Source organism: Molossus molossus, unplaced genomic scaffold (genome assembly GCF_014108415.1).
Source record: "Molossus molossus isolate mMolMol1 unplaced genomic scaffold, mMolMol1.p scaffold_m16_p_3, whole genome shotgun sequence".
Classification (NCBI taxonomy): Eukaryota; Metazoa; Chordata; class Mammalia; order Chiroptera; family Molossidae; genus Molossus; species Molossus molossus.
This window is the reverse complement of record NW_023425366.1, coordinates 122843566-122868963: the sequence shown is the minus strand read 5'-3', so window position 1 is coordinate 122868963 and position 25398 is coordinate 122843566. Positions and strand designations below refer to the sequence as shown.

The 25398-nt window shown below is 54.8% G+C and overlaps 1 protein-coding gene across 3 annotated transcripts in view; it reads left to right on the top strand.

Moving 5' to 3' along the window:
- Nucleotides 1–1031: 1031 nt before the first annotated feature.
- GSG1L (GSG1 like) overlaps nucleotides 1032–25398 on the top strand; it is a 209238-nt gene continuing 184871 nt past the window's right edge. For 2 of the 3 annotated variants that reach the window (XM_036280603.1, XM_036280602.1), the window contains exon 1: nucleotides 1098–1425. In XM_036280603.1, the coding sequence (XP_036136496.1) occupies nucleotides 1098–1425 (328 nt within the window). Of the gene's footprint in view, nucleotides 1426–25398 lie in introns of all 3 variants that reach the window. The other variant, XM_036280604.1, reaches the window with a different exon arrangement.

Sequence of the window (25398 nt, the reverse complement as noted above, 5' to 3'; positions counted from 1 at the left end):
TGTTGACCATTTTGTCCCCACCCCAACCCTGGGTTGGGCGCCTCTGTGGGGCATCTGCCTGGTAACTACAACTTTGTGCCTGGCATGGGACCTCCTTGAGTCATGCTACTCCGGGTCTCAGGTGGGGAGGGCCTTCCTGGGGAAGCCCCATTCGTGGACCGTTGGTCTCTTGTGTGGGTGGGTGCACTTCTTTGCCACCCGTCCTGCTCTTCCACGCATGGTGGAGACCCCAGGTGATTGCAGCTTTGTCCTGCCAGAGGAGCCCTTCCTCTTGGTTCACCCAGCTCAAGCCCTCCTGAGCAGTCCCGGGGGAAGCAGAAGCCCCCAGACTCTGCAACACGGAGTTCCTGGTGGGACACCCCTCCTGGGGACAACTCCAGGACCAGCACAAGGCATCCTTCCAGAGGGTCCTGCAGCTCTGGGGCTGGCGGAAACCCAGCAAAGTGCAGCTCAGACACTTTGGGGTCTCCTTCCTAGAGGGGGTCCTGCTGCTCCAATTCCAGGTGGGGAGCCCCAGCAGGCTCTGCCCTTGTTTTCCACCGGCAGCGCCTTTCTGGGCCTTGCAAAGGGTGACCCCTCCCGGCCGGTTTTGTTGCCCCGCGTCCCCCGGAAGAAGCCTCTTCTCCGCGAGCGCCTTGTCTGGCGTTCTCCTCGCTTCCCGGCCCCTCCACTTGGGTGCGGGTCGCTTTCGGGGGCGTCCTTTCTCGCCAGGCCCCCACCCGCGCCCGACGTGGGGCGCTCCCTCTCTCCGCGAGGGCGGGCGCTGGAACAGTGTCGCCAGCCGCCTGCAGGTGTCTCCCCACGGAGGGGCGCGCGTCCCTGCGCCGTGGCCGCTGCCAGGCACCAGCGACTCCTCGCCGAGGTGCACTCACGCTCCGGGCTCCGGGCGCGCCGGAGCCGCTCCGCCGCCGCCGCCCGCTCCCCGCGCCGCGCCCCCACCCCGGAGGGGGGCCATGGGCCCGCGCCGCGCCCGCCGCCGTGGATCGCGAGCGCCCGAGCCCCGGGGCGCGGCGGGCAGCGGCCGCTGACGCGGGGCGCCGGCTGCCAACTTCGCGCGCGGAGCTCCCCGGCGGCGCGGTCCTGGCGGCGCGGGCGGCATGAAGACGAGCCGCCGCGGCCGAGCGCTCGTGGCCGTGGCCCTGAACCTGCTGGCGCTGCTCTTCGCCACCACCGCCTTCCTCACCACGCACTGGTGCCAGGGCACGCAGCGGGTGCCCAAGCCCGGCTGCAGCCAGGGCGGGCGCGCCAACTGCCCCAACTCGGGCGCCAACGCCACGGCCAACGGCACCGCCGCCCCCGCCGCCGCCGGGCACGGCCCCCCTGGCGGCGCGCTCTACAGCTGGGAGACCGGCGACGACCGCTTCCTCTTCAGGAATTTCCACACCGGCATCTGGTACTCGTGCGAGGAGGACCTCGGCGGGCTCGGTGAGTGAGCGGGCGCCCCTGCCGCGGGCCCGGAGGCTCGAGTCCCCGCCGCGCGCCCCGCTCCGGGCGGCCGGGTCCCCGCAGGGCTCGGCCCACGCTCCGTGCGGGAACCCGCGTCGGGCCGACCCGCGGTGAGAGCGTCAGGTGTTCGGACGCTCCTCCGCGGCAAGGCGTGGGGCCGACCCCGAGGCTTCTGAGCGCCGGGAGGCTGGGGGACGGTGCCGCGCCCTAGGGAGGCGCGTCTCCCCGGCACCCACCCCGCTGCAGGTCGCAGGGGCGCGCGTGGCTTTCCGCGCCAGAACTCCGCTCCCTGCTCGCCCCGCCCCCTCTGTCTTTCCGGGGGCGCCGGGTGCCTCCCCCCACCCCGTCCCGCCGGGGGGAGGGGTGCAGGGACTGTGGCTGGAGCCGCCTCTCCCATCGCGGACCTACGGAGCTGGGGCCGAGGGGTCCCGTGCTCCCTCTCCAGCCTGCACCACAGAGCTCCCAGACGGGCTGGGGAAGCAGGGGGGCAGCCTGGCAGCTTCCCGGGGAGAACTGCGTGTCCTGGCACCCGCCCGGAGAGGATGCGGGAGGGAGAGAAGGCAGGTGAGAGAGCGGGACAGCGGGGTGAGGCTTCCGTCCGAATTGGGGTGTGTGTGACTTTCTAGAAGGCAGATCGAACTGCTCCCCTTGCCTCACTCCCCTCGGGGCCGCCAGTGAGGCTGGGCAGGGCTCGGGGGGACTGCCGGGCAGCGCGTGTGCAGGTGCCCGGGGTGGTCCGCGCCACCCGCTGCGCCCAGTCGCAAGTGTAGGGACGCTCTTGAGTGAACTGACCTCTTTCCCCAAGGTTAAAGCTCCTCCTTGCATGCACAGCCCTCCTGTGTGGACATGGCGTTATTGGTGTACTCGGATGTGGATGGGCTGGGGCCCTGACCACTAGTTTGTCCTGCGTAAGCCACTGGCATAGCTGGTTTAAAGGTCAGAGAAAGAAAGTGTAGCTAACGCAAGGAGACCACTCCCTCTGCCTGACTCCCCTTCCCCAGTCTTCCCAGTGTGGCTCCTCCTCAGCTCCACGGGTCTTCTGGCCTGCCTTCCCAGCCCAGGTCCTCCGGAGAGACCTCCCTGGACCTCCCTTTGGAGACAGACACGCCCCATCTTTGTATCTCGCCACAACCTTCGTCTCCCTCATCACACTTAGCACAACTTGAAATTTTCTGGGGCTGCCTTTGGTCACTATCTTCTTGTCCACTGTCCCTTCAGGAGGTCCCACTGGGTAGATGTCTAGTGCATAGTAGTTCTGAAAACCTGTTTGCAGGATAATGTTGGATGAGGCCATGGGATGATGAACGGGAGGTCTCCTGAGGTTCTGCTCTGTCTCGCCTTTGGGGGTGCCCCATTTCTCGATGCTAGCTGTTTGCCAGACACTTGGTGTTTAAATAGGGTCCAACCCCTGACCATTTTCACCCCATCAGACTCACTTCTGGTGTGCACTCAGATCTTGAGTTCTTACCCTGGAATATAATAAAAACTAAACTCAAAAGGCATCCTTACTTTCCACTCAGCTCAACCCTAACCTCTCCTCCGGAGGCCTCGCAGGGCCTCATCCTTGCCTGCCATCTTTGTGGTAGACGTCCCCACACATCCTTCTCCGAGCTCAGGAAGATGTTCCCAAGGTTGGGGAGGCCTGCCCCCTGGACACATCACCTCCACCTCCCACCAAGTTTCTCCTTCACGGAGAATTGCACACGCCTTGCTCCTTCCTTTACATACAACACCATGTCTCCGGCCGCGGGGTTGCCCTGCCCTTGCCTCCAAGGAGTGTCCTGGTCCTTGCTGGCCAGCGGAGCCTCCTAATTGTCTGAGGTCTCTTCCAGCTTCTCCTTGATAGTCACAGTTCAAACTTGTGCAGTCATTTCCCTGTCGCTCATCCGTGTAGCTTATCCTGGAGCTTCACACAGGATATTTAAGCTTGAGCATCTAAAAAAATGATTAATTGAAACACATTTAAAAACAATGTCAGCTTATATTTATTGAGCCTGTACTGTGCCTCAGGCACTGTGAGAACCACTCACTGCTAGATCTTGTTGAATTCTTGCCAGTCCCTCGAGGCGAGCACACCTGCGGTGCCCATTTTTCAGATGAGGCATCTGAGGCTCAGAGAGGTTTCTGGCCTCGCAGCTGTCCCGGGCCTGAATTCTCTTCTTGGGGCAGAACCGAATCCCGGGGAAGTGGTAAGGGAAGAGGATGGTGCAGTTGGGGGCTGGAGAAGAGGGTGATGTGGTGGGTTCAGCATGAGGCCTCCACCCCTAGTCCTCTGATAGTAAAAACGTGGATGGTTAGTTTGTTGGGCAAATAAAACAAATCCACAGTTTGTTCTTTTCTCTTGATCGCTGTTGGCTAGAGATCGCCCCTCCCAGAAAATCACAATTTTCCTTCCTAGGAGTTTGGAAAATAGTTATCAGCCTGTCAGTGCTGGTGAGAAATTTGGAAGGTCTGAGCCAGCTTGGATGGCTTCCCCGGCTGATCCACGGTGCCCAGCCCCTGCGCCTCCACCGCTGTGGTCCTGAAAGGGTGTCAGGAGGTACCTGACCCCAAACTTTTGTTGCTATGACAACCTTTCTTCTGGGTTCTGTGACCATTTTTTAAATGTATTTTTAACTTGAAGAGGGAAAAAATGCCCCCCCAGCAAACCTCCCCAAATCCTGCCCTCACCTCTGACAACACGGAGGGTCAACTTCCTTCCCTCCCGTCCATGAAGCTACAAGGAATTTTACCTTCTCCGGAATGAAAACACCAGCCAGGAAATCCCAGCCTCCCCGTGAGAAGCAGCTGCTAAATGTTCCTTCCTCTCAAACGCCAGTTCGATAATTTCTTTCTGTGCTCAGAAAATACTCTCCCCACTCTGGGCAGCCACAGGGAAATGTAATAAGCCCTTTCCCACACTAAAAACCCACAGCGTTCACACAGAAAACTGCAGCCTGTCCGACACAGACGCAATTTCACCAGACCTGGCACAAAGGAACCTCTTCTCTTCCTCCAAGAAAGAGCATCGACCTCCTCCAACAAGCAGAACGAAGGGAAGTGTGGCCTCCACGCAGGCTGCCCCCGCCCTCGCGACGTTGGGTTTCTGTCGGTGGGATGCTCAGAGGGCTGAGTGGGGGTGCACAGCAGAGTGAGGGCCTCGGCGATGGACAGTGGTGGGGACATGGTGGCCAGTGGGAGCGCAGGTGAGGCTGGACTTGATCCTGAGGAGATGGTGCCTGGGCAGTGGGCGGGGCCAGGGGCCAGGAGAGCTTCTGAGGCGGCTGGAGGGGGGTGGGGTGGGGCAGCCAGAGGGGAGACCCTCACAGGAAGCAGGAGCAGGCTGCTGGGTGTCCTGACTGACTGGACCACTCCCATCCCTGTGACGGGCGCAGCAATGCCCATTCGCTCTAGTGAAGGATGGCATTTTCTCGAGTGTAAGGCCAGGCTCTGCCTGTTTTCCAGCGGTGTGGTTTGTACCCCTGTCCCAGGCTGGGGATCAGTGAAAGAGTGCAGGAGCCTGCCGAGCCCTGCTGGGTGTGTGAGCGGGCCAGACCCCTCCCTGCTGCCCTCCGGAGCCTGTCCTGGGCACTGGGGCTGCCTCCCGGCTTTGGCCATTGCCCCTCAGTCTCCTGCCCACCTGGCACCAGATCCTGCTTTGGGCAGCCCCCTCCAGCAGCCCCTCTTACTCAAAGTCAAAGCCGTGCCCTCAGCCCCTCCCTCGCTGCAGCTTCTCGGGCCTCTGTCTCTGCCCCCACCCCACCCTGTGCTCACTGACTCCTGCCACTCTGTCCCCCAACACCTTTCCTCTGCCTAGAGTGCTCTTCCCCCTAGATGGCCACAAGACTGTTTCTAGAAACTTCTTTAAGTCAGCGCTGAGCTCTCTCCAAGCACTGGAATCAAAATTGATCTCCCTACATGGTTCTGCTTGATTTTTCTTCTAGCACTTGCCACCGTGGACTTTGCCTTCAAGTGCCTCATTTGTTTGGTTTTGGCCGTCAGCTCTGTGGAACCGGGGCTGCTCGGCTGCATTGCCCCTGCTGGCTCCCAGCGCTCCCAGGGGCACACAGTAGGTGCTCGGGCAGCATTCGCCCGAGTGTGGCTTACTGTCACGACAGTTTGTATCCAGTTCTTTCCCTGGCTCTGAGTCCTCTGAGGGCACAGTGAGTCAGGGGGCTGTCCGGGGACTCCTCCCTGTCCACAGGCATTCAGGTGAGTGTCAGGCGGGGCCACTCCCACAGGAGGAGACAACCCCAGGGGCCCCCACATCTTTCCCCCCTCTTCTCAGAAAATCCCAGCTTTTCTGCCCACTCCCTGAAATTTTACTGCTACATTTCCACAAGTGTGGGGACACAAGCGATGCCCACCGGGAGGCTTCTAGCGCTTTGGGGTGGTTGGTGCAATATCGGATGGGCTCTGATGGGCTCCGTGTTAAGAGCGTCTGATGGGTGAAGGTTCCAACTTGGAAAGCGTGGTCCTAAGCCCTCGGCAAGTGTTACCTTCTTCCATCCCCATAACAGCCCTATGAGGTCGGTGCCATTGTTCCGCTCATTTCCCAGCTGAGGAAACTGAGGCCCAGAGAAACCAAGGGACTTGCCTGAGTGGCAGAGCTGGGATGCTCACCCAGGCAGAAGGCTCCAGAGCTCCAGGGTCAGCTGTGCACCCCGCCTTTCCAACCCAAGCCATTCCGGCTCCCCGGCTCCTCCAACAGGCCTCGTTGGGCAGAGCACTCCAGAAGGAGGCCTGGGTCCCAGGTTCGAGTCCAGACTCCAAGGTCAACTTGCTGAGCGACTTCCTCTCTCTCTGGTCTTTTCTTTCCTTGTGTGTAAAATGAGGATTTGGTGGGTTTTTGTGTGGGTGACGGAGGCGGCAGAACACCCATGACCACAGGGATCACAGGGCTCAGACAGCCGAGCCCCAGCCCCCACTCACCTGCTGTGTGGCGTCTGGTGGGGACGTGCCCTCTCTGGGCCTCGGTTTCCCTGGCTGGGAGGAATCTGCCTGCTGGGGTGGAGCAGGCTGTGGTCAGCCCGCTGGCGCACTGCCAGTGCCAACGCAGGGCGCTGTGCCCCGGGTCCGAGCGGAACTGTCTCTTTTGTTTGGCCCTGCAGTGTTTTCAGTGCCTTTGAATAAGTTGCCAACATTTGAATATTGACACACTTCACAAAAACATTTCTATTGCGATTTTCCTCAGAACCCTGGCAGACCTGTCTGCACTGGGCCCAGGGCCCAGGGGGAGCAGCAGGTGCCCCTGCGGGTCTGCAGTCACTGTCCTCCCCGCCTCCTCACCGTTGACACGACCTGCCACTGTCCGGGCGCTCAGGCCCAGGCCTCGGAGTCGAGCCTCTCCTTCCTCTCGCAGGGGTCTCTCCGTCCCCAGCACCTCTCCCTCCCACTGTACCCCTCATCCTTCTTCTTCTTCTTCTTTTTTTTAATCCTCACCTGAGGACATTTTTCCATTTTTTGTTCAGATAGAGTGGGAGGGAGAGAGAGGAAGAGAGAGAGAGAGAAACATTGATGTGAAAGGGACACATCGAGTGGTTGCCACTCACACGACCCAACCAGGGCCAGGGACAAACTGCAACCAAGGTACATGCCCTTAGTGGGAACCGAACCCGGGTCTCTCTGGACCGCAGGCCGACGCTCTAACCGCTGAGCCAAACCGGCCAGGGCCCCTCATCCTTCTCATTGGGGTCTTGCCCACTGCAGACCACACTCATTTAGCCTCTTTATTGTCTCTCCCCGGCCCGGAAGCTGGCTCTGTGGGGCAGGACTTGGTCCATGTCACACACTGACCCATCCGGAACCTGGACGAGCCGCACTCAGCCAGGGCCAGTGACTATATGTTGGATGCATCTGGGATTCCAAGAACTTCTCAGGCCTCCTGCGCGGCGGGAGGCGGACTCTGCTCTGTGCCCGCCACCCCCGGGCCTGTCGGACGTCCTTTCTCCCCTCCCGGCTCTCCTGTGCATTCCCCGGAAGGGTGTTCAGAGGGACACCGTGAGGAGCTGAAGGGGGGCACTGCGGTCATCCCCCTGCCTAAATTCGGGGGTACCAGACTCAGAACCACCTTGCAGGGATGCCATGACCTCTGTGCTGCCTGCAGGACTGTGGTGGTGGTTAAACTCTTTTTTGGTCCCAAGTGACAGAAGCAGCCTGGAGCCCAAATGAGGAAAAAGGGGAGTTTATCGGAAGGCTGCTGCCCGGAGTCCTGGCAAAGGTGAAATCACCTGCCTTGGAGGCCAGAGCCAGGGCCGCCTGGGCTCCTGGAGGCCGGGTCGATGGGCCCTCCCTGAGGTCTGGAATCCTACAGGGGCCCGCGGGAAGCCCAAGAGCGAGCTGCAAAGGGAGAGTCGGAGTGTCTGTTATCTCAGCCCGGGGCCATTGTGGGACCAAGTTCATTTTATGAAAGCGCTAGGTTTTATGTTTTAAAAAATATTTTTATTGATTTTTTAGAAGAGAAGAAGGAAGAAGGAGAGAGAGAATCATTGATGTGAGAGAGAACCACGGATAGGCTGCCTCCCACATGCCCCCACGCGCCCCCTGCTGGGGATCAAGCCCACCACCTGGGCACGTGCTCTGACCTGGAACTGAACAGGTGACCTCTTGGTGTGTGGGTCGACACTCAACCGCTGAGCCACACTGGCCCGGCCAAACTCCAGGTTTTTACATGAAACCTCTTGATGGTTAAAATTTGGCAACTATTTCAATCAAAGTAAGAAGCCTGCTCTGTAGGCTGAAAGCGAACACTTATGAGGGGCGAGCAGACCCTTGTCCTGCCCATTTTCAGCTTCTGGGTCAGAGAGCCCTGCTAGGGACTCGATTCGATGCCCAGCCCGTCTCCTTGCCTGTTGGTTCGAGGTCTTGAGAGAGAATCTGACTGGATGGCGGGGTGCAGACGGCCATGGCGGGTGATGTGCTCTGCCTGGAGTGGGGTGTAGGGTTGTGTAACCCAGGGGAGCAGAACCTCGCTGAGCCACGGGAATGGAGTGGGGCACGGGCAGACATCCCAAAAGGTTCTGACCCTGTTAGCCAGGACACCAGGACTCAGGCAAATGAGAGAAACTCACTTGAAATAGGCGTGAGCAAAAAAGGAAATTTATGCCCTGGCTGGTTTGGCTCAGCGGTTAGAGTGTCGGCCCTCGGACCAGAGTCCCGGGTTCGGTTCCCGCTAAGGGCACGTACCTCGGTTGCAGTTTGTCCCCGGCCCCAGTTGGGGTCGTGTGGGTGGCAGCCACTCGATGTGTCTCTCTGACGTCAATGTTTCTCTCTCTCTCTTCCTCCCTCTCTCCCTCCCGCTCTATCTGAAGCTAAATGCAAAAAAAAAAAAAAAAAGTCCTCGGGTGAGGATAAAAAAAAAAGGGAATTTGTGGCCTCTCCTCATGGGAGGTGTGATGAGAGAAATGGGGTGGAGGTGTGGCTGGGTCAGCGGTGTTGCTGGGAGTTTCACTCTGTCCAGCACTCGGCGCTGCCCTCTGGACTGGCTCCGTGCTCATTCCTGGTTGTCCCTGAAGCTTTGAGCGGACCTCCTGTCTTCCAGGAACTTCACAGAAAAGGGGATCCTCCTCCCCAAGCTTCCAACAGAAGTCCCGGCACAGGTTCTCACTGGATTCACTGGATTCATGTGGATTATGTCCCCACCTTGAACCAATCAGTAGCCAATGGGGATGGACTGTGTTGAATGACCTTGGTCACGTGCTGCCCCGGGACAGGAGAGGAGGGCCGCTCCACCCAACCCTGTGTCTGGAGAGTGGACGAGGGTATGTCAGTGCTGCGGACCAACTCAAACCCTCACTGCATGATTTCCTCAGCCCGAGAGTCTGTGGTCACCGAGGTAGGTTGCTCTGGTCTGGTCACTCACAGGTGCGATGGTTGCTGGCTGTTGGCTACAGTGATGGAGGCCCCTGGGCCACGTGCCTCATGCTGACAGGCTGGCCGGCACGTTCTCTGTCCTCACGTAGCGTCAGAGATGTGAAAGCCAGAGCAAGCCCAACAGTACAGGCACTTTTCAAGCCTCTGCTTACATCCCATGGGCCTAAGCGAGCCTGTGACTGAGCCCGGCGTCAGTATGGGAGGGCCCTGCGAGATGAAGCTGCCTCAGGCATGACTAGGGGAAGGGAGAAGAGTTGGGGCCACTGAAGCAGTCACTGTATCACAGGTGACCCTCAAAAGTGGGGCTGGTCCCATTGAAAGGGACAAAAGATGCCGGCTGGGCAAGAACCAGGATGCCCCCTACACACACAACAAGGGCGTCCGGGAAATGAGGGAGTTTGTGGCCACGCGCTCCACGGTCCTTGTGGTTCCTTTCAGCCCAGACACTGCAGCTGATTCCAGTTCAGAGGTTCTTAACTGTTTGGGGTGCTGGGGCTCTGCGATGCTGGGGTGGAACCATGGGCCTCCCTCCTGGAGAAATGCACCCCTTAAACACACAATTTGGCCTACAGTTTCCTGTGGTCACTGAGACCACACCAAGTTGAGAATCTCTGACCCATCTGGTGTTTCCCAAACTTTTCTATGCCCCAGAATCACCTGGAGAAGGTGGTAAAATACAGATTCCTGGGGCCTTGCCTCTGGGCCTTCTGCTTGGTGGGTCTGGGATGAGGCCCAGGAATTTGAATTTCTAACCAGGTCCCCAGGGGTGTCCAGGCACAGCCCGGCAAGGGTACCAGGGTCTGATCCGACCTGTTGTGTTGCGTCAGGGACGCGCTGCCTTCTGCAGAGTGTAGGCAGACTGGCCCAGCCAGGCCCCGGGCCCCGGCGCAGTGCGGGCTGTGTCTCTCTGGCCTCTGTCTCCTGTTCTCCCCTCCTGGGACCTGTTTCCCTCACTCTGCTCTGCCTCGCTGCCTCCCTGCAGTTCTGGCCGCACCAGGCTCTTTCTCACCCCAGGGCGTGTGCCCCTGCTGGTCCCGGCCGGAAGCCCTTCCTCTGCACTTGAAGGACATCCGTGCACACCCCGCCCTTGCTGCTGTCGCCACCCAAGGTTTCTTTCCCACTGCTCCTTCCGCTCACCGAAATGACCTTGTCTGTTTATTTCCCTGCACGGTGATGATTTGTTCCGCATCCTGAAGTGGGCCTCGGAGCAGGCCAGGGGCGGTGTGGACTCCGCGCCGTGGTGTCCCAGGACCAGCACACAGGTGCTCAGCAGCCGCAGACTCCCTTTGCCTGGGAGAGCTGACACCCCGCTCGCACTGCCCCGGATGTTCCGATGCTCCACGGAATGTGCACGTTCCCTCGGAAACGCTCAAAACAAAGTTAGCCGTGAGGGCTGCCAGGGGGCCAGGGTGTGTGTGTGTGGGGGGTGGAGGGTGGGAGGAAGAAGGCGAGGGGCAGGATCAACAGCAGAGCAAAGAGGTCCCCCTGGCCTGCGGGGAGCACCCCAGGCTCCCCAGGCCTGTTCTACAGGGGGGCCCAGGGCTCCTGACTCCCAGGCCCTGGTCGGAGGCGAGGGGTGAGCCCTCTGCACCCTGCGGGTGGAGGCCTGGCGGGCTCTCAAGGATCCTGAGGGAGACGCGGTCTGGATGGGACACAGGTGGAGACAGAGGTTTAGAACAGAGCAAGTGGGAGCTTTTCCTTTTCTGTTCAGAGGAAATGTGGTTCTCAGTACCCAGCTCTGGGAATGGCTCCTTCCTGTGATTCCTGTTGCTCTCCTCTACTTAACTGGGAGGCCTGGGAGGCCAGACGCTGTCCACCGGCTCCGCGCGAGACGGCAGGCCCAGCTCCATGGCTGCATTCGAGCTGGGTGGCGCAGCTGGGAGGCGAGAAGGTGGCCCGGCCCCAAGTACCCGAGCTCAGGCTGCTCCCGTCACTTTGGATCGCTTGGCTGTAGGGTGCAGGGTCTCCCCCCAGGGGCTGCCTCCTTCCGTGCTGGTGCCCCAGCTTCTGGGGGCAGGGCAGTGGCTGTGGGGGCCTCGGCCTGTGTCCCAGCCTCCCAGGGAGCGGATCAGAGATGGTAACTGGGGCTGGGGAGAGAGGGGGGCACAGAGACATTGTAAGGGGTGAGAGACATGAGAGAGGGGTACACCCAGAATCTGAGAGGAACCCAGAAAAAGGCTGAGATCAGATGGCAGAACCAGCAAGGGAGGTAGTGAAAGGGGGGAGACACAGAGAAAGGAAGACACATACAGAGTGGGGTGCAGAGAGGCAGAGAGATGGAGACACACAAACACGTGTGCACACACGTACACGCATGTACACATGCACACATGTATCCTCACGCACCCACATGCACTCACTGGCAGAGAGCAGGCCTGGGGAGCTGGAGGAGAGGCCAGTGAGGGGCCTGCAGCAGCCCAGGGCGGCAGGGAGGGCCGGCGGCACTGCCCCTGCTCTGTTCCAGAAGGGGCTGCGTCCAGGGCAGGGGGAGCCGCTCGGGGCCTCGGCCCGGGGAGAGCAGGGAGGAAGGCAGGGTGGACTTCCCGGTCTCCCCTCTGTCCCCCTGTTGGTGGCAGAGGGGAGGGTTTGGGTTGAGGGTGCCTCGGCTCATCGCAGCTCACAAGCCTTCTCAAACGGTCCCACGTCATTTGATCAGTCACCCCCAAACCAAGTGAACTCGGCGTGTGGAGGCAGCTTCTCCACACGCCCGCTGGTTCTGTGCCTCCGTCGCCTCCGGGACACACGCGTGGAGTCCCCACTCCCCTCTGTCCTTTTCGGCTGTCCCCTAGCCTCTGGGCATCTCTCCACCCCGTTTTCTCTGGGAGGGGCCAGCTCTGCAAGAAGGGAGGGGGAGGCTTGAATCCCTGCTCCTGCCCGTCCCCACGCTGGTGCCTGCCAGCCTGGTCCCAGGCCACCTGTGACAGGTCGTCTGGGTGGCTTGGAGAGGTACAGAGGGAAGGAGACCCTTCCCAGAACACAGTTGGGTGGGGTGGACACAAGTGTTAGTGTCCCTCTGCGTTGATACTTCCACTTGGAGGTCTATTGACATCTCAGACGAACAGGTCCCGAACCAGCCAGCAGGGACGGGCTGGTCACGTGGCTATATCCGCAGATCTGGAGGGTTCGAGCGACCGCGCTGTCCTCACCAGGGCCCGGACGAAAGAGGCTCCGTCTCGGGGCTTCCCTGGCTGTCGGGCAGGAAAGGGGATGAGTTTCTGCCTGGAAGTGACACAGCCATTTGGCTTGTGTTTCCTATGTCACATCTAACCTCCTCAGGGCTGGGAGCTGCATTCCCACTGTGAGCCCGCACAGCGGAGCACTGGGAAGACAGGGCACAGCAGGAATGGTCCCACACCCTCACCGGCCCCTCTCAGCCCCATCTCAGCAAAGGACAGCGACAGTGCTCTCTCCAATTTCTCGGGCTAAAACCTTGGCATCATCTCTCTCTCTCTCTCTCTCTCTCTCTCTCTCTCTCTCTCTCTCTCTCACACACACACACACACACACACTATTCAATCCATAATCTACCAGCAAATCCCTTTGGCTCCTTTAAAAAACATCTCTAGAGTCCAGACACTTCTCACCCTCTCCTTGGCCACCCTCATCTGAGCCACCACCATCTACTGTCTGGATGACTCTAGCACCCACATGACTTCCTGCCCCAGCTGGTCCCCCTCCATCCCCGCAGTCTGCAGAGGGATCCCACTGTACATTGGATGGCTCCCATCTCGGAAGTGGCTACAAGACCCCACATGACTTGTCCCTGTTTGTCTGCCTCATCTCTTACTGCACTCTCCCTTGTTTCCTCTGCTCCAGCCCCACTGTCCTCTGGGCTCTTGCACAAACATCCTTAGGCATGCTTCTGCCTCAGGGCCTTTGCACTTGCAGTTCCCTTAGCCTGAACACCCTTTCCGTAGATTTTCACTCTTACACATTTTCATGGACACCTACTATGTGCCAGGTTTTGTCTAGGTGCAGGGATTCTGACAGGAAATAAGACAGATGAAGTTTTAATCTCATGGAGATTACATTCTAGAACATGAAGACAGACAGCAAGAGGTTGTTTATTCATTTGTGCATTTAACTTAGATTTATTGAGCCTTTACTGAGGCCACTGTGGATTCAATGGCGGACAAAACAATGAGTGGATATTCTAGAGGGTACCGACAATAAGAACGGGTTTATCACTCACCATGGCTCACATGGTATAGATTCAGACCAGAACGACCCAGGGGCTCAGGGGTCAGGGAAGCAGTTGGACACCCTGAGGGGTGAAGGTGAACAGGCCACTCCTGCTTCTTGGTGCATAAGCCAGTCACATCTCTGTGACTTTTCAAGCCTACTTGTCATTTTCCCTCTCATGGTGACAGTAGAATTTTTGAGATGGTCATTTTTTCTTAAATGAACCCTCACCTGCTGGCCAAATTCTTCTGTACTTTCCAGTGTTTTTCAGGATAGCTTCTTCCATCTTGAAAGATTTATCTTTCTTTGTCATAAGCAATTATTTGGAAGGATTTTCTGTAAGCTCTCTCGTCTTCTTTGGTCTTTGTTAATTTAATACATTTATTGAGCACTTACTCTGCTAGGCACTTACGAATACTTGGTCAACTTGATGAATAAGGTCCCTGCTTACCGGAGCTCACATTCCAGTGGAGAGAGAAAAAATAAGTTAAAATATAGTAGGTAAGTCAATAATCTCATGTAGACATAAGTACTATGAAACAGGGTCATGAGGTAGCACTGAGGGTAGAATTTTTTTTTTTTTTTTTTGTTCAGGTACAGTGGGAGGAAGAGAGAGAAAGAGAGAGAGAGAGAGAGAGAGAGAGAGAGAGAGAGAGAGAGAGAAACATCGATGTGAAAGGGACACATCGAGTGGCTGCCACCCGCACGACCGACCAGGGCCGGGGACAAACTGCAACCAAGGTACATGCCCTTAGCGGGAACCGAACCCGGGTCTCTTGGGACCTCAGGCTGATGCTCTAACCGCTGAGCCAAACCGGCCAGGGCGAGGGTAGAATTTTTGATGGAGTGTCAGGAGACTTTTCTGAGGGGTGACACTTGATCTGGGCCTGCGTGTCAGAGGTGGTTCATCCTTGGTGATTGGTCCCTTCCTTTCCTACTCCAATTTTTAGTGAGTAGGAAATAATTTATTCAAGAGTTTTGAACTTATTTGTCTACAATTTTGCAGAGTTCTTTCTTATGATTAAAAAAAAAAAGTTTCTCTTTGATTCATGTTCTATTTGTACTCCTAATCCTGTGTATTTGTACTGTTTCTGTCTTTCTTTTGATTTCTCTTGCTGAAGTTGGCTTTGAGTGATATGAACCCTGGTGAAAATTACTTTTCAGACCCTCTGGAAACTGTGGACTGGCTTGAAATCTTTACGTGGGCTCTGTTCTGAGATGCCAGATCTTCAGGTTGGAGGCCCTGGTGATTTGTTCCATTGTTCCCTGATTTTTTTTTCTCAATCTAGCTCTTGCAGTTTGGCTGCTTTATTGCCTACCCCTTTTAAAGAACCAGTACTCTTCTATTTATCAATCATTTATGTTTTCTAATATGTCCTTGTTCTTTTTCTTTCTTTCTTTCTTCCTTTTCTTTGTTAATCCTTACTCGAGGATGTTTTCTTTTGTTACTCTTTGGAAGTTTGTTTTACTGGCATGTTCAGATATTTGAGTTGAAAACTTTATTTTCAGAGTTAAAAAAGAAGAATGCGTTTAATACTATGAGTTTGCCTCTGAGCACTACATTGGCTATATCTTATGAATTTCAAAACACAGTGCTTTATTTTAAATTATTTTCTAAAAATTTAGAAATTATAGTTTTGTTTTTAACAGTTCTGAAATTTCACTCCTGTTTCTTCATTGATCCAAGTCTAATTAAGTAGAGCATTTAAAAATTTCCCAGTGCTTTGTTTTATTTGCTTGAACTTTTGTCATTTATTTCTAGTTTTCTGAATGATAGAGGAGGTGACCTATGAAATTTGTGCTTCATAATTTTCTTGGATAAATGTTTTATTTGAAAAAGCAGGTATATTCCCTTTGTGTAAGGTAAAGCAGCTATATAGATTGTATATTGTAATTTATTTCTCTTTGCGTTTTTGATCTGCTAAATCTGAATTAGGTAGGTCAAAATCTTTCTCTTCAATAAAATTCTTTCCATTTTTACTGTGATTTTGATAGTTTTGTGTTATAAAACTTCATTTTATGTTATTTATCAATAGAAAGATTTGTGACAGTTATATTTTCATTGTGGAATTGTGTATTTTACTTTTGTCAATATAAAATGACTATTTTCCCCTAGTGAATGCTTTTGGCTTTGAATTCTAATTTTTTCATATTTTAATATTTCTATCCCTGCTTTCTTTTGTTTGTGTCCCCTTGATGTATCTTTCTAGTTATTTTCTTTGAAATTTTCTATGTCTTTCTGTTAGGTGCATATCTGGTAAAAACAGTATAGTTAAATTCTATCTTTTGGTACAACCTGAGGGTCTTAACCAAATAAAATTTATTTCTATACAAATACGTTTGATCTCATGACTCTGTTTTTGTTGAATGCTTTCAATTCTTTATTTCTTTTTCTTTAAACATTTTCTTTGCTTTGATCTTTTTCTGTATTGTTTAGTTTTTTTGTTTGTTTTTGGTTAATCCTCACCCAAGGATGTTTTTCCATTGATTTTTAGAGAGAGTGGAAGGGAGGGGGAGAGAGAGAAACATTGATGTGAGACACATTGATTGGTTGCCTCCCATATGACCCTGACCGGGACCGAGGATTGAACCTGCAACCCAGCTACATGCCCTTGACTGGGAATCAAACCCTTAACCCTGGGGTCACAAGGCCGATGCTCTAACCACGGAGCAAAACTGGCCAGGGCTGGATTCGTTTTTTTTTTTTTTTTTTAATCCTCATCCGAGGACATTTTTCCATTTTTTGTACAGACAGTGTGGGAGGGAGAGAGAGGAAGAGAGAAAGAGGGAAACATCGATGTGAAAGGGACACATCGAGTGGCTGCCACCCGCGCGACCAACCAGGGCCAGGGACAAACTGCAACCGAGGTATATGCCCTTAGCGGGAACCGAACCCGGGTCTCTCCGGACCGCAGGCGGACGCTCTAACCGCTGAGCCAAACCGGCCAGGGCGCTGGATTCGTTTTTGTTTCTTTTTACTTTACTAATGATTTATTTTTATTTTTATTTATTTATTTATTTATTTATTTTTTTTTTATCCTCACCCGAGGACATTTTTCCATTTTTTGTACAGATAGAGTGGGAGGGAGAGAGAGGAAGGGAGAGAGAGAGAGAGAGAAACATCGACATGAAGGGACACATCGAGTGGCTGCCACCCGCACGACCAACCAGGGCCGGGGACAAACTGCAACCGAAGTACATGCCCTTAGCAGGAACCGAACCCGGGTCTCTCTGTACCGCAGGCCGACGCTCTAACCGCTGAGTCAAACTGGCCAGGGCTACTTTACTAATGATTTAAAAAGTGTACCCACTGCTGCTAATTCTGTCTTTAATTCTTGGGCTTCTGTTTCTTTAACGATTTTGAAGAGCGATTCTGCAAACAGCACATCTTTCCTAGTAGGATGAGGAGATCGGTTGCTCTTGAATTCTGTTTTTCACTCATACTTTTGACAATAATTGCCACTTGATCTCTTGCTTAACTGGTTTCAGTGCTAATTACAAGTCCCTTTACTTCACCGTTCCCCTGTTTTTATTTATATCTTGGTTGGCCTTGAATGCTCAGTATGCCGGCTGTGCCCGCGGGGCCCCCGCTGGATGCTGGGGTGCAGTCATAAAGAGGACGCCCGGGTGGGCTCCTGCCCTGGCAGAACCACTAGCTGTGTGTATGTGTGCATGCGCATGTGTGTTGGTGTGTGAGTGTCGGTGCGAATGATACACAAGGGAACATGCCCATTCCCTCTGAGGAGGGGCATCTAAGAGGGACTTGAAGAGTGAGAGGGAGCAGGGCCCGGGCAGTCAGAGAAAGCGGCGTGTGCAAAGGTGCTGCGCAGGGACACAGCCTGCTGAGTGGGAAGCGAGGAGAGAAGCCAGGTGTGGCGGGAGTGCAGTGAGCTCCGGAGCGGTGTGGGCTGGAGTGGGAGAGGGAGCAGAGGCAGGGGCAGGGCCGGCGGGGAGCGGTGGACTGAATCCTCGGTGCGCTCCTTCTACGTCTTAGCTCTCACTCATTCGAGATTAGCTCTCTGCTCTCGGTGTCAATTATTTTCTCTCTCGTAATCTTAATGCATTTTTTTTGTCACAGTCTTTTGGAATTTGCCTTACATGGTGTTCTCTGAGCTTCCTGGATATGTGGTTTGGTGCATGGCATTCGTTTGAGAAATTCTTAATCCTTTCTTTGCTTCAAATGTTTCTTCTGTTCCTTCTCTCTTTCTTCTCCTCTGGTCTTCCCATGGACCTCGGGTGTTCTGTTCTGGTTTTTTTTTCCTCTTTGCTTTTCTGTTTTGGACGTTTCTGCTGCGATATCCTCAAGCTCAGAAATTCTTTCCTCAGCCATATCCGGTCTGCTAATGGGCCCGACAAAGGCATTTTCGTGTCTGTTACAGTGTTTCATCTCCAGCATTTCTTTCTGGTTCTTTATTAGGCTCTCTATGCTCTGCTTACATTGTCCATCTGTCCTTGCATGATGTCCGCTTTATCCATTAGATAAATGCCAACATCCCTGCCATTTCAGAGCCTGGTTTTGATGCTCTGACCCTCCATTCTGTGCGTTTCCCTTTTAGTGTGCCTGCGTTTTTTCCTCTTGATCGCCAGACATGAGGTACTGGGTAAAGGGAGCTGCTGTCGGCGGGCCTCGAGTGATGTGGGTGAGGTGAGGTGGGAGGGCAGGTGTTCCGCTGCCCCAGGAGCAGGTCTGGGCCTCCCGAGCCTGTGCCCTGGGCTGTGCTTCTGCCCCGCCCCCCAGGGGGGCTGGATTTGGGCAGTTCCCTCTCCCAGGGGAAGAAACGCTCTCTGCCCCTTGAGATGTGCCTCATTGTGTCCCCAACTCACATCAGCCATCTCGTCTTTGGCAGTGATGGACATTGCTCCAGCTCGGTGTCCTGACGCTGTGTAGTGCGGGCCAGCTTTCTGTGGCTCTTCGCTGCTCCCGCTGTGCGTCCCTCGCCCGCCAGTCTTGGTTCCGGTCCTGGCAGCTCTCCGCAGCGAAGTCTGCGATCCTGTCCTCCAACCCGCCAAGCCTGGGTCACAGAGCTTCCACTTCCTTAGGGACACAAACAAGTGCTTTTGCGAATTCAAAGGTGCACTTCTCCACCTTGAGTCGACCGTTCCTCTGTGTGGGCTGCAGAATTGTCCCCTCTGCCCTGTTCGTGATGACCGCCCCCATCTTTGGGGCCGGAGGGGGTCCTCTGTGGCCCTCTCCCTTTCACCTGTTGCTGTTCGATTCTTCCTCACACATCTCAAGCGGCGCCGACGGCTGGCAGCTGCCTCACCAGGTCCGGCGCTGGGTTTTCAGGGTTTATCTGCATCTAGTGATCCCGCCAGCCGTGGAGGCCGGACCGTCCTCTCTCCCCTCTGGTCTGAGTGTGGAAAAGAGGAGTCACCTCCACGCTATTTGAAATACTCGGCAGTTTCTTTCTTAATAGACACGGTTAATGTAAGATCACAGTCCTCAAGGTGCACCATTGCTACATTGTTTTCCTCGTCTTTGCCCCGGTTCACTTCAACTCAAGACGCAGTGCACTGTTGTCTAGACACTTAGGGTCTTAGCCACGTGCCCTCACCCAGAGTCACAGATGCTGGGTGGGTGGCCACAGGCGGGGGCTGGGGGACATCCTGGTCCTCACAGGAAATGGCTCGTGCTGCAGAGGGTGCGGCTCCCTGTACCAGACTCAGCGCTGTCACTAAACTAGGGTGGTGAAACCCCGTCTGATTTCTTGGCTCAAAGATAAGCTAATTAGTGGAAATTCCTTCTTGGCCTGGCAGAGATCATTGACAATAGGCCTAGTTTCTAGTCCCTTTGTTAGATCTCACTGGAAAGATGGAGAAAGGGGGCCAAGCGCACATCCGGGTCCTGCCGGCAGTCTTCACCTGACCCCGCACCCGCTGTCGCAGATGTGTGTTTGCATAAAGAAGAGGGACAGGGTGGCTTCAGATGAAGGAGACGCCAGTTGGAACTGTGGCCCATTTATTCGCTCATTAAGTCACTCATGGCATGACTGATTTAGCTCTGGATATGCTACTATTACATCAGGGGCTTTATCCTGATAGGTACTGGAGATAAAAGATAGCCTTGGGTTTTGCGAAGAATTCTTCCAATGTCCTGTGTGATCTTGAGTGAATGAATGACTCAGCCTAACAGTGCCTCATTTTACCCATCAATAAAATGGGGATAAAAGTACAGACATTTGAAGGGTCGCTATGAGATTGAGAGGGGGCAGCGTACAGGCAAGTTTTCTCCATAGCACTCAGCTCAGGGGCGTGTGTGCGCATTTGGTATTTCAAGTCCAAATGAGGTGCTCCGAATGCAGAGGGAGGGGGGGCCTGGATGGGAAGAGTGATTCCATAGATCTTAACTGGTTCCAGGGAACATCTGGGCAGCCAGTCCGGAGCTGCCTGCAGGTCTCCCACCTGCTGCATGTCCAGGGACGGGGCTCAGCAGAGCAAAGGCTCTCGAGGTTCTGGTGAGACTGTCTTGACCTCCTGGGTTCCACCCAATTGAAAAGGTCTCTTCTTAGGTTGCTGGCAAGACATCTATCCTTGAAATTTTATTCACTCACTTATTAGAAAATTTCGTGAGTGCATACTGTATGCCAAGCCCTTTTTTATTTTTATTTTTTGTAATGAGGATACAATGTGAAAAAGGCAAGGTCTCTACACTTAGGAACTTTTAATTCCTTTTTGGGGGGGTGGCATGGCAAGATATAAACAAGATGGTTCAGAGAGAGAACTACCCCGAGGAAAGGAGGAAACAGTGGTGCGAGGCAGGCTGGCTGAGAAGCTCTGTTAGTTAGGGGGGAGAGGAGGGAGGCCTCTCTGGGGAGGTGATGTTTTTCTTGAGACCTGAACGACAGCAGGGAGCCTCCCCGTGAAGATCTGGGGAAAGTGCCCTGGGCAGAGGGAACAGCATGTGCAAAGGCTCTGAGGAGGGAGCAGGGGCTGGCAGTACAGGGCATGGCTGATATTGGAGAAAGATGGTAGAGTGAGCTGTGGTGGTGGCCGTGGGCGGGGGGATGGGGCGGGCTTAGGAATTGTTTTGTAGGAAGGACCAACAGGACTCGATGATGAGGCCAGCAAAGGAAGGAGACAGACTGGTGCATGGTGCATGGTGTCATTTACTGAGCTGGAGAAAAACAGGGAGGAACAGGTTTAGGAGGAAAATCAGGAATTTTGTTTGGGGGCATATAAGGGGATAGATTGACTTCTGATCTGCTGAAGACCAAGGACAGAGGTTCAGACTGGTGTGTGTGTGTGTGTGTGTGTGTGTGTGTGTCCTGCTGAGGGTTTCCAGCCTTGGCGTTGCTGACGTTTTGGACTGGATCAGTCTGTCGTGGGGGCTGTCCTGTGCTCTGTAGGGTGTTTGGAAGCCTCCATGGCCTCTACCCACCAGATGCCAGTGGCATCGTCCCATCCCCATGGGTGATCATCAAAGTGACAATCAACTTGTCTTTAGGCATCGCCAATGCCCCCTGGGGGCAAAATCGCTCCTGGTTGAGAACCAACATGAAATCTTCTCAGGGACATTGACTGTCATCGTGGGAAGGAGTGGAAACGACACAGCTCAGGTGCCAGCACCACCTCCTTCCTGGCCACGGCCGGCATCCTTAATGGATCATGTCGCTTCTTTCTGTGACTCTCAGATACTGCCTCAGAATCCTTCTTAACAGCTGACCAGTGGCCATTAGCAATGGCTGGGATTGGCAGTAAAATGAAAGCCATTTATTCTCCCTCTTCTAGGATTAAAAAAAGGAGCCAGAGTGCTTTTAGTGGCTCACGCACTGACTGACAGTAAAACCCTCGATAGCAGCCTTTCCCATCTGTGCCTCAGTGTCCCTGCATGGCAGCAGAAAGCAGCCCTACCTGCTTCCCACAGACCTGACCGAGCCTTCGGTGGGAGGATCGATGAGACAATCTTCATAACTCAGTTTGAGTTTTGGAGGCTTGCAGAATATCCCAGGAACGCACAACAGGTCATTCTCCCGGGGCGCTGAAGGTGAGCCTGTAAATAATTAGGAATCATTTAGTTGTTATAAAGCGACAGGTTTAATAATGGGAATAATGGAAAAGGAAGGCTCTCCGAGCAGGTGGGCAGGCTGGGAGGCCCGGCAGTGGGCTGTCTCAGGCTATTGGCGGGAGGACGAGCGGTGACGCTCAAGGCTACAGTAATCTGTGTGTGATGTTTTGTTCAGGTTCAGTGTAACCATGGAGACAGACTTCCCCCTTCTTTCTGTGGAGCTGATTCCACACTCCTCCTCATACGTGCACCACACACGTATGTCCCTCTTCCCACCAGCTTGACTCCGTTTGGCTCGGGCAAAGGACGCCCCAGGGGGGGACAGCATCCGGAATGGATGCCAGGGCTGTGGTTTAAGTCCTGTGTCTGCCAGTCCTGAGTGTGTGATCGTGGATAAGTTGTGCAGTCTCTGGAAGCCTCCATTCCCTGGTCTGCAAAATGAAGGTAAAGGACTTTCTCCGCCCTGCAGAGTTATGGGGGCTCCAACTCCATCTCCAGTGGGGAAGAGGCCTGTGAACTCTCATGAACTCCAGAACGCGGCCTCTCTGGCTGTCCTGTCCACGTGGACCTCAGGAGCCCAGGATTAGTCGTTGAAATCCTTGTTTAAAAAACTCCAACGAAACCAGACCTTTGGTTCATGATGTCCGCTCACTGTAGGTCTACGCGTGGCCTCACTGTGTTCTAGTTGAGGGAACTAGACCCCCGAGCACTAGACCACGGCGCCAGCAGCCCGCGCGGGGAGCGGCGCTGAGCGCCAGGCGGGCAGCCTGCCTGTGCACGCGTCTCAGCTCCAGTCTCGCTGGATGTGTAATCACACGTTATTTCACTTCTCCGGGCCCCGGCTCCTCGCCTGTACAGTGGGATAATAATAGTACCTCCTGCAGAGTTGTGAAGATTAAACGGATTATGATTGTAAGGCTCTTTAGGACCATGTAAAGAACTTTATCAAGCCTGTTACTTGATATCCCGTTTTGGGAGAGCTTGCTACAAGGCGGTGGGCAGGGTGGGGAGAGGTGGGCAGGTGGAAGAACAGGTGTCTGGGGTGGGGCCAGAGGGCCCGGGGTGGCTGGACGGCGAGGCGGGGAGCTGTCTTTGGGGCGGACGCGAACACATGCCCTGCAAGAGTGAATGGGGGCACCCCGGTCAGGCAGTTGGGGAAAACCTTGGGGTGCACAGAAGTGGGGAGAGGCTGAAGTGGCCGCGTCACATCAGGGAGCTATGAGATGTGAAAATGTAACTTGCGGCACTGAAGTCCGAAGTGCAGAGGAACAGGATCTAAAGGCAACATGTGAGAACTCAGCTTGAGTTCGATAGAATAAAGGATTGTGCAAATGTTTATATTATTATTGTTACTGTTGCCTCTGCTGCTATTGTTGCTACTGTTGTTTTATGTCAACAGTGGAAAATTGATTCCAAAAATCAGAATGTGACCATGGTTACACCAATTAAAACATTACAGGAAGCGTGAGTGAGGTGATGGTCTCTCCTTCACTGCTGTAGTAGGAGGCACACCTGAAGCATTTGGGTTCAGCTCTGGGTGGCCTCCACTAAGAGGAACATGAACTGGGGTGGGTCCTCTGGAGGGGAGTGTCGGCCTGTGGACTGAAGGGTTGTGGGTTTGATTCCAGGCAAGGGCACCTACCTGAGTTGCAGGTTTGATCCCCGGCCCTGGTCAGGGTCATGCGGGAGGCAACCAATCAATGTGTCTCTCTCACATCGATGTTTTTTTCTCTCTCTCCCTCCCTTCCTATGTCCCTTCCACTCTCTGTAAAAAAAATCATTGGAGCCCTGGCCAGTTTGGCTCAGCAGTTAGAGCATTGGCCTGCAGTGCAAAGAGACCTGGGTTCGGTTCCTGCTAAGGGCACGTACCTCGGTTGCAGTTAGTCCCCAGCCCTGGTTGGGTCGTGCCAGGGGTAGCCACTCGATGTGTCCCTTTCACATCAATGTTTCTCTCTCTCTCTCTCTCTCTTCCTCTCTCCTCCTCCCACTGTATCTGAACAAAAAGTGGAAAAATGTCCTCAGGTGAGGATAAAAAAAGTCAATGGAAAAATATTCTCAGGTGAGGTGCACACACACACACGCTACAAAGAGAAGTTCTGCCCTCTGGAGTCCACACTCTTCTAGGGAGTATACACCAGGCATGGCCTCTCACACACAGTGAGGAGCATACTTAACAGTGTGGGGGTTCCAGGTGTGTGGAGAGACATTTAAGCCAAAATAAGAGAAGAATGGGAGGGTAGGGGCCTGGGGGCTTCTGGGCGCTGTCCTGAACTGTTTTAAGGGTTTCTGTGAAGAGAAAGACCCGGGTCACCCTCAGAGGAGGGACCTAATAGAAAGAAGCCCAGTTCAAACCAGCCTGGGCTACTCGACTCCCGCCTTTGTGGGTCCCCCAGAAGCCGACTCTGACAAAGGACGTGAGGATTTGACTCCTGGCAGTTTACCTGGGGCGGGCGGGGGATTCCAGCAAGTCCTGGTAAAGAAGCGGGGCCAGAAGACAGGGAAGAGGAGTGGCCAGTGTGCTCCTGAGCAGGTCACCTGTGGGCACTTTGGATCCCACTGAGGACTCTGGGAGACGCCCCTGAGATGTGAGGGAGTTGGGCTTTTGCCCACCACGTGCCTTCAGCTGTTGACTGAGGGCATCCCTAGCTTCTGCCCTGTCCTGGGTGCCAGCCGAGCGTGCGCTGGGGCTGGAGAGGGCGCTTGGGAGTGGCGCGGGCCAGGGCCGTGGGCTGGCAGTGCGTCTCCTGCACAGGGGTCGCCAGGGGAGCAGGGCTGGGATGGCTGTTGGTGGGGAGCTGGGCCCTCTGCCCTGGACAACGTGGGATCGTTAGAGCATTTTGTACACGTGGCCTCTTTGAGAGATGCTGCGACCGTAGACCTTGTTATCCCACAGGTGACGGGGGAGTTGGCGGTGGGTGGACAGGAAGAATGACTTTTTCAAGCTTTGTGCTCCCTACCCTGCCCACCCCTGCTTCACTCTCAGGCTCATTCCAAGCACGGGAGCCCACTCAGAAGCTCAGCTGTTGGCCCGGAGTGCTTAATTTGCTGACCCAAATGAACCGCACACTGAGCGATGGTGTTTCCCAAGGGAGTGTGGCCTGGTGGCGAGAAGGTGGCTGGGAGCTGGAGACCTGTCTCACCCCAGCTGCCTCATCACGGCCTGGGAGCTGCAGACGGGCCACTTTGCCTGGTGGAGGGAGCTCCGCTTCCCACCTGCTGTGTGAGCGGCTGGATGAGGAAACCTCTAATTCTAGAGCTGACATTTCAGACCTGGAGAAGCCTGAATAACACGGTCAGGCAGTTTATTATTGGAGCTGCCATTAAGCAGCAAAGACCCCGTGTGGAAATCGGGGCGATCACCATGGCGCAGTCAAGTGCTTCCTAACATTTTATGAATTAAATGCGTCCCCATGAAAGCCCCCTTGTGAGGGGGCACACGTGTGCTATAAAACCAGACTGGATATGTGAGGGAGTGAATAATGATAAATAATTACTGTCACCGAGACGTACCTGTGAAAATCTAGCAATTGGGGTTCCCACGAGAGAAGCAGTCTCACCTATTTTATTGTCATTTAAAAGGCACCATAAAAAACATTTAATATACATATTCTTTAAAAAATATAGCTGTAATTAGTGTGTACATAGGAGGGTAGAGAATTTGTCTATCTGCTGGGCACCCTCCCATTTTTCTGGGGAAACTGGCAGTCAGAGAAGTTTGTACCTTGCCCAGCACAGGGGTTCTGCCCCCCAGGGGACACTTGGCAATGTCTGCAGGCATTTTTGTTTGTCATGGCTGGGGGTGGTTTGCTACGGGCATCCAGCAGGTGGGGGCCCTGGGTGCCTGACCCAGCCCCGCGGCGACGGCGTGCGGAGGCCGAGAAAGCCTGGCCCTCCCGTGAAGGCCTGCCTTCGCT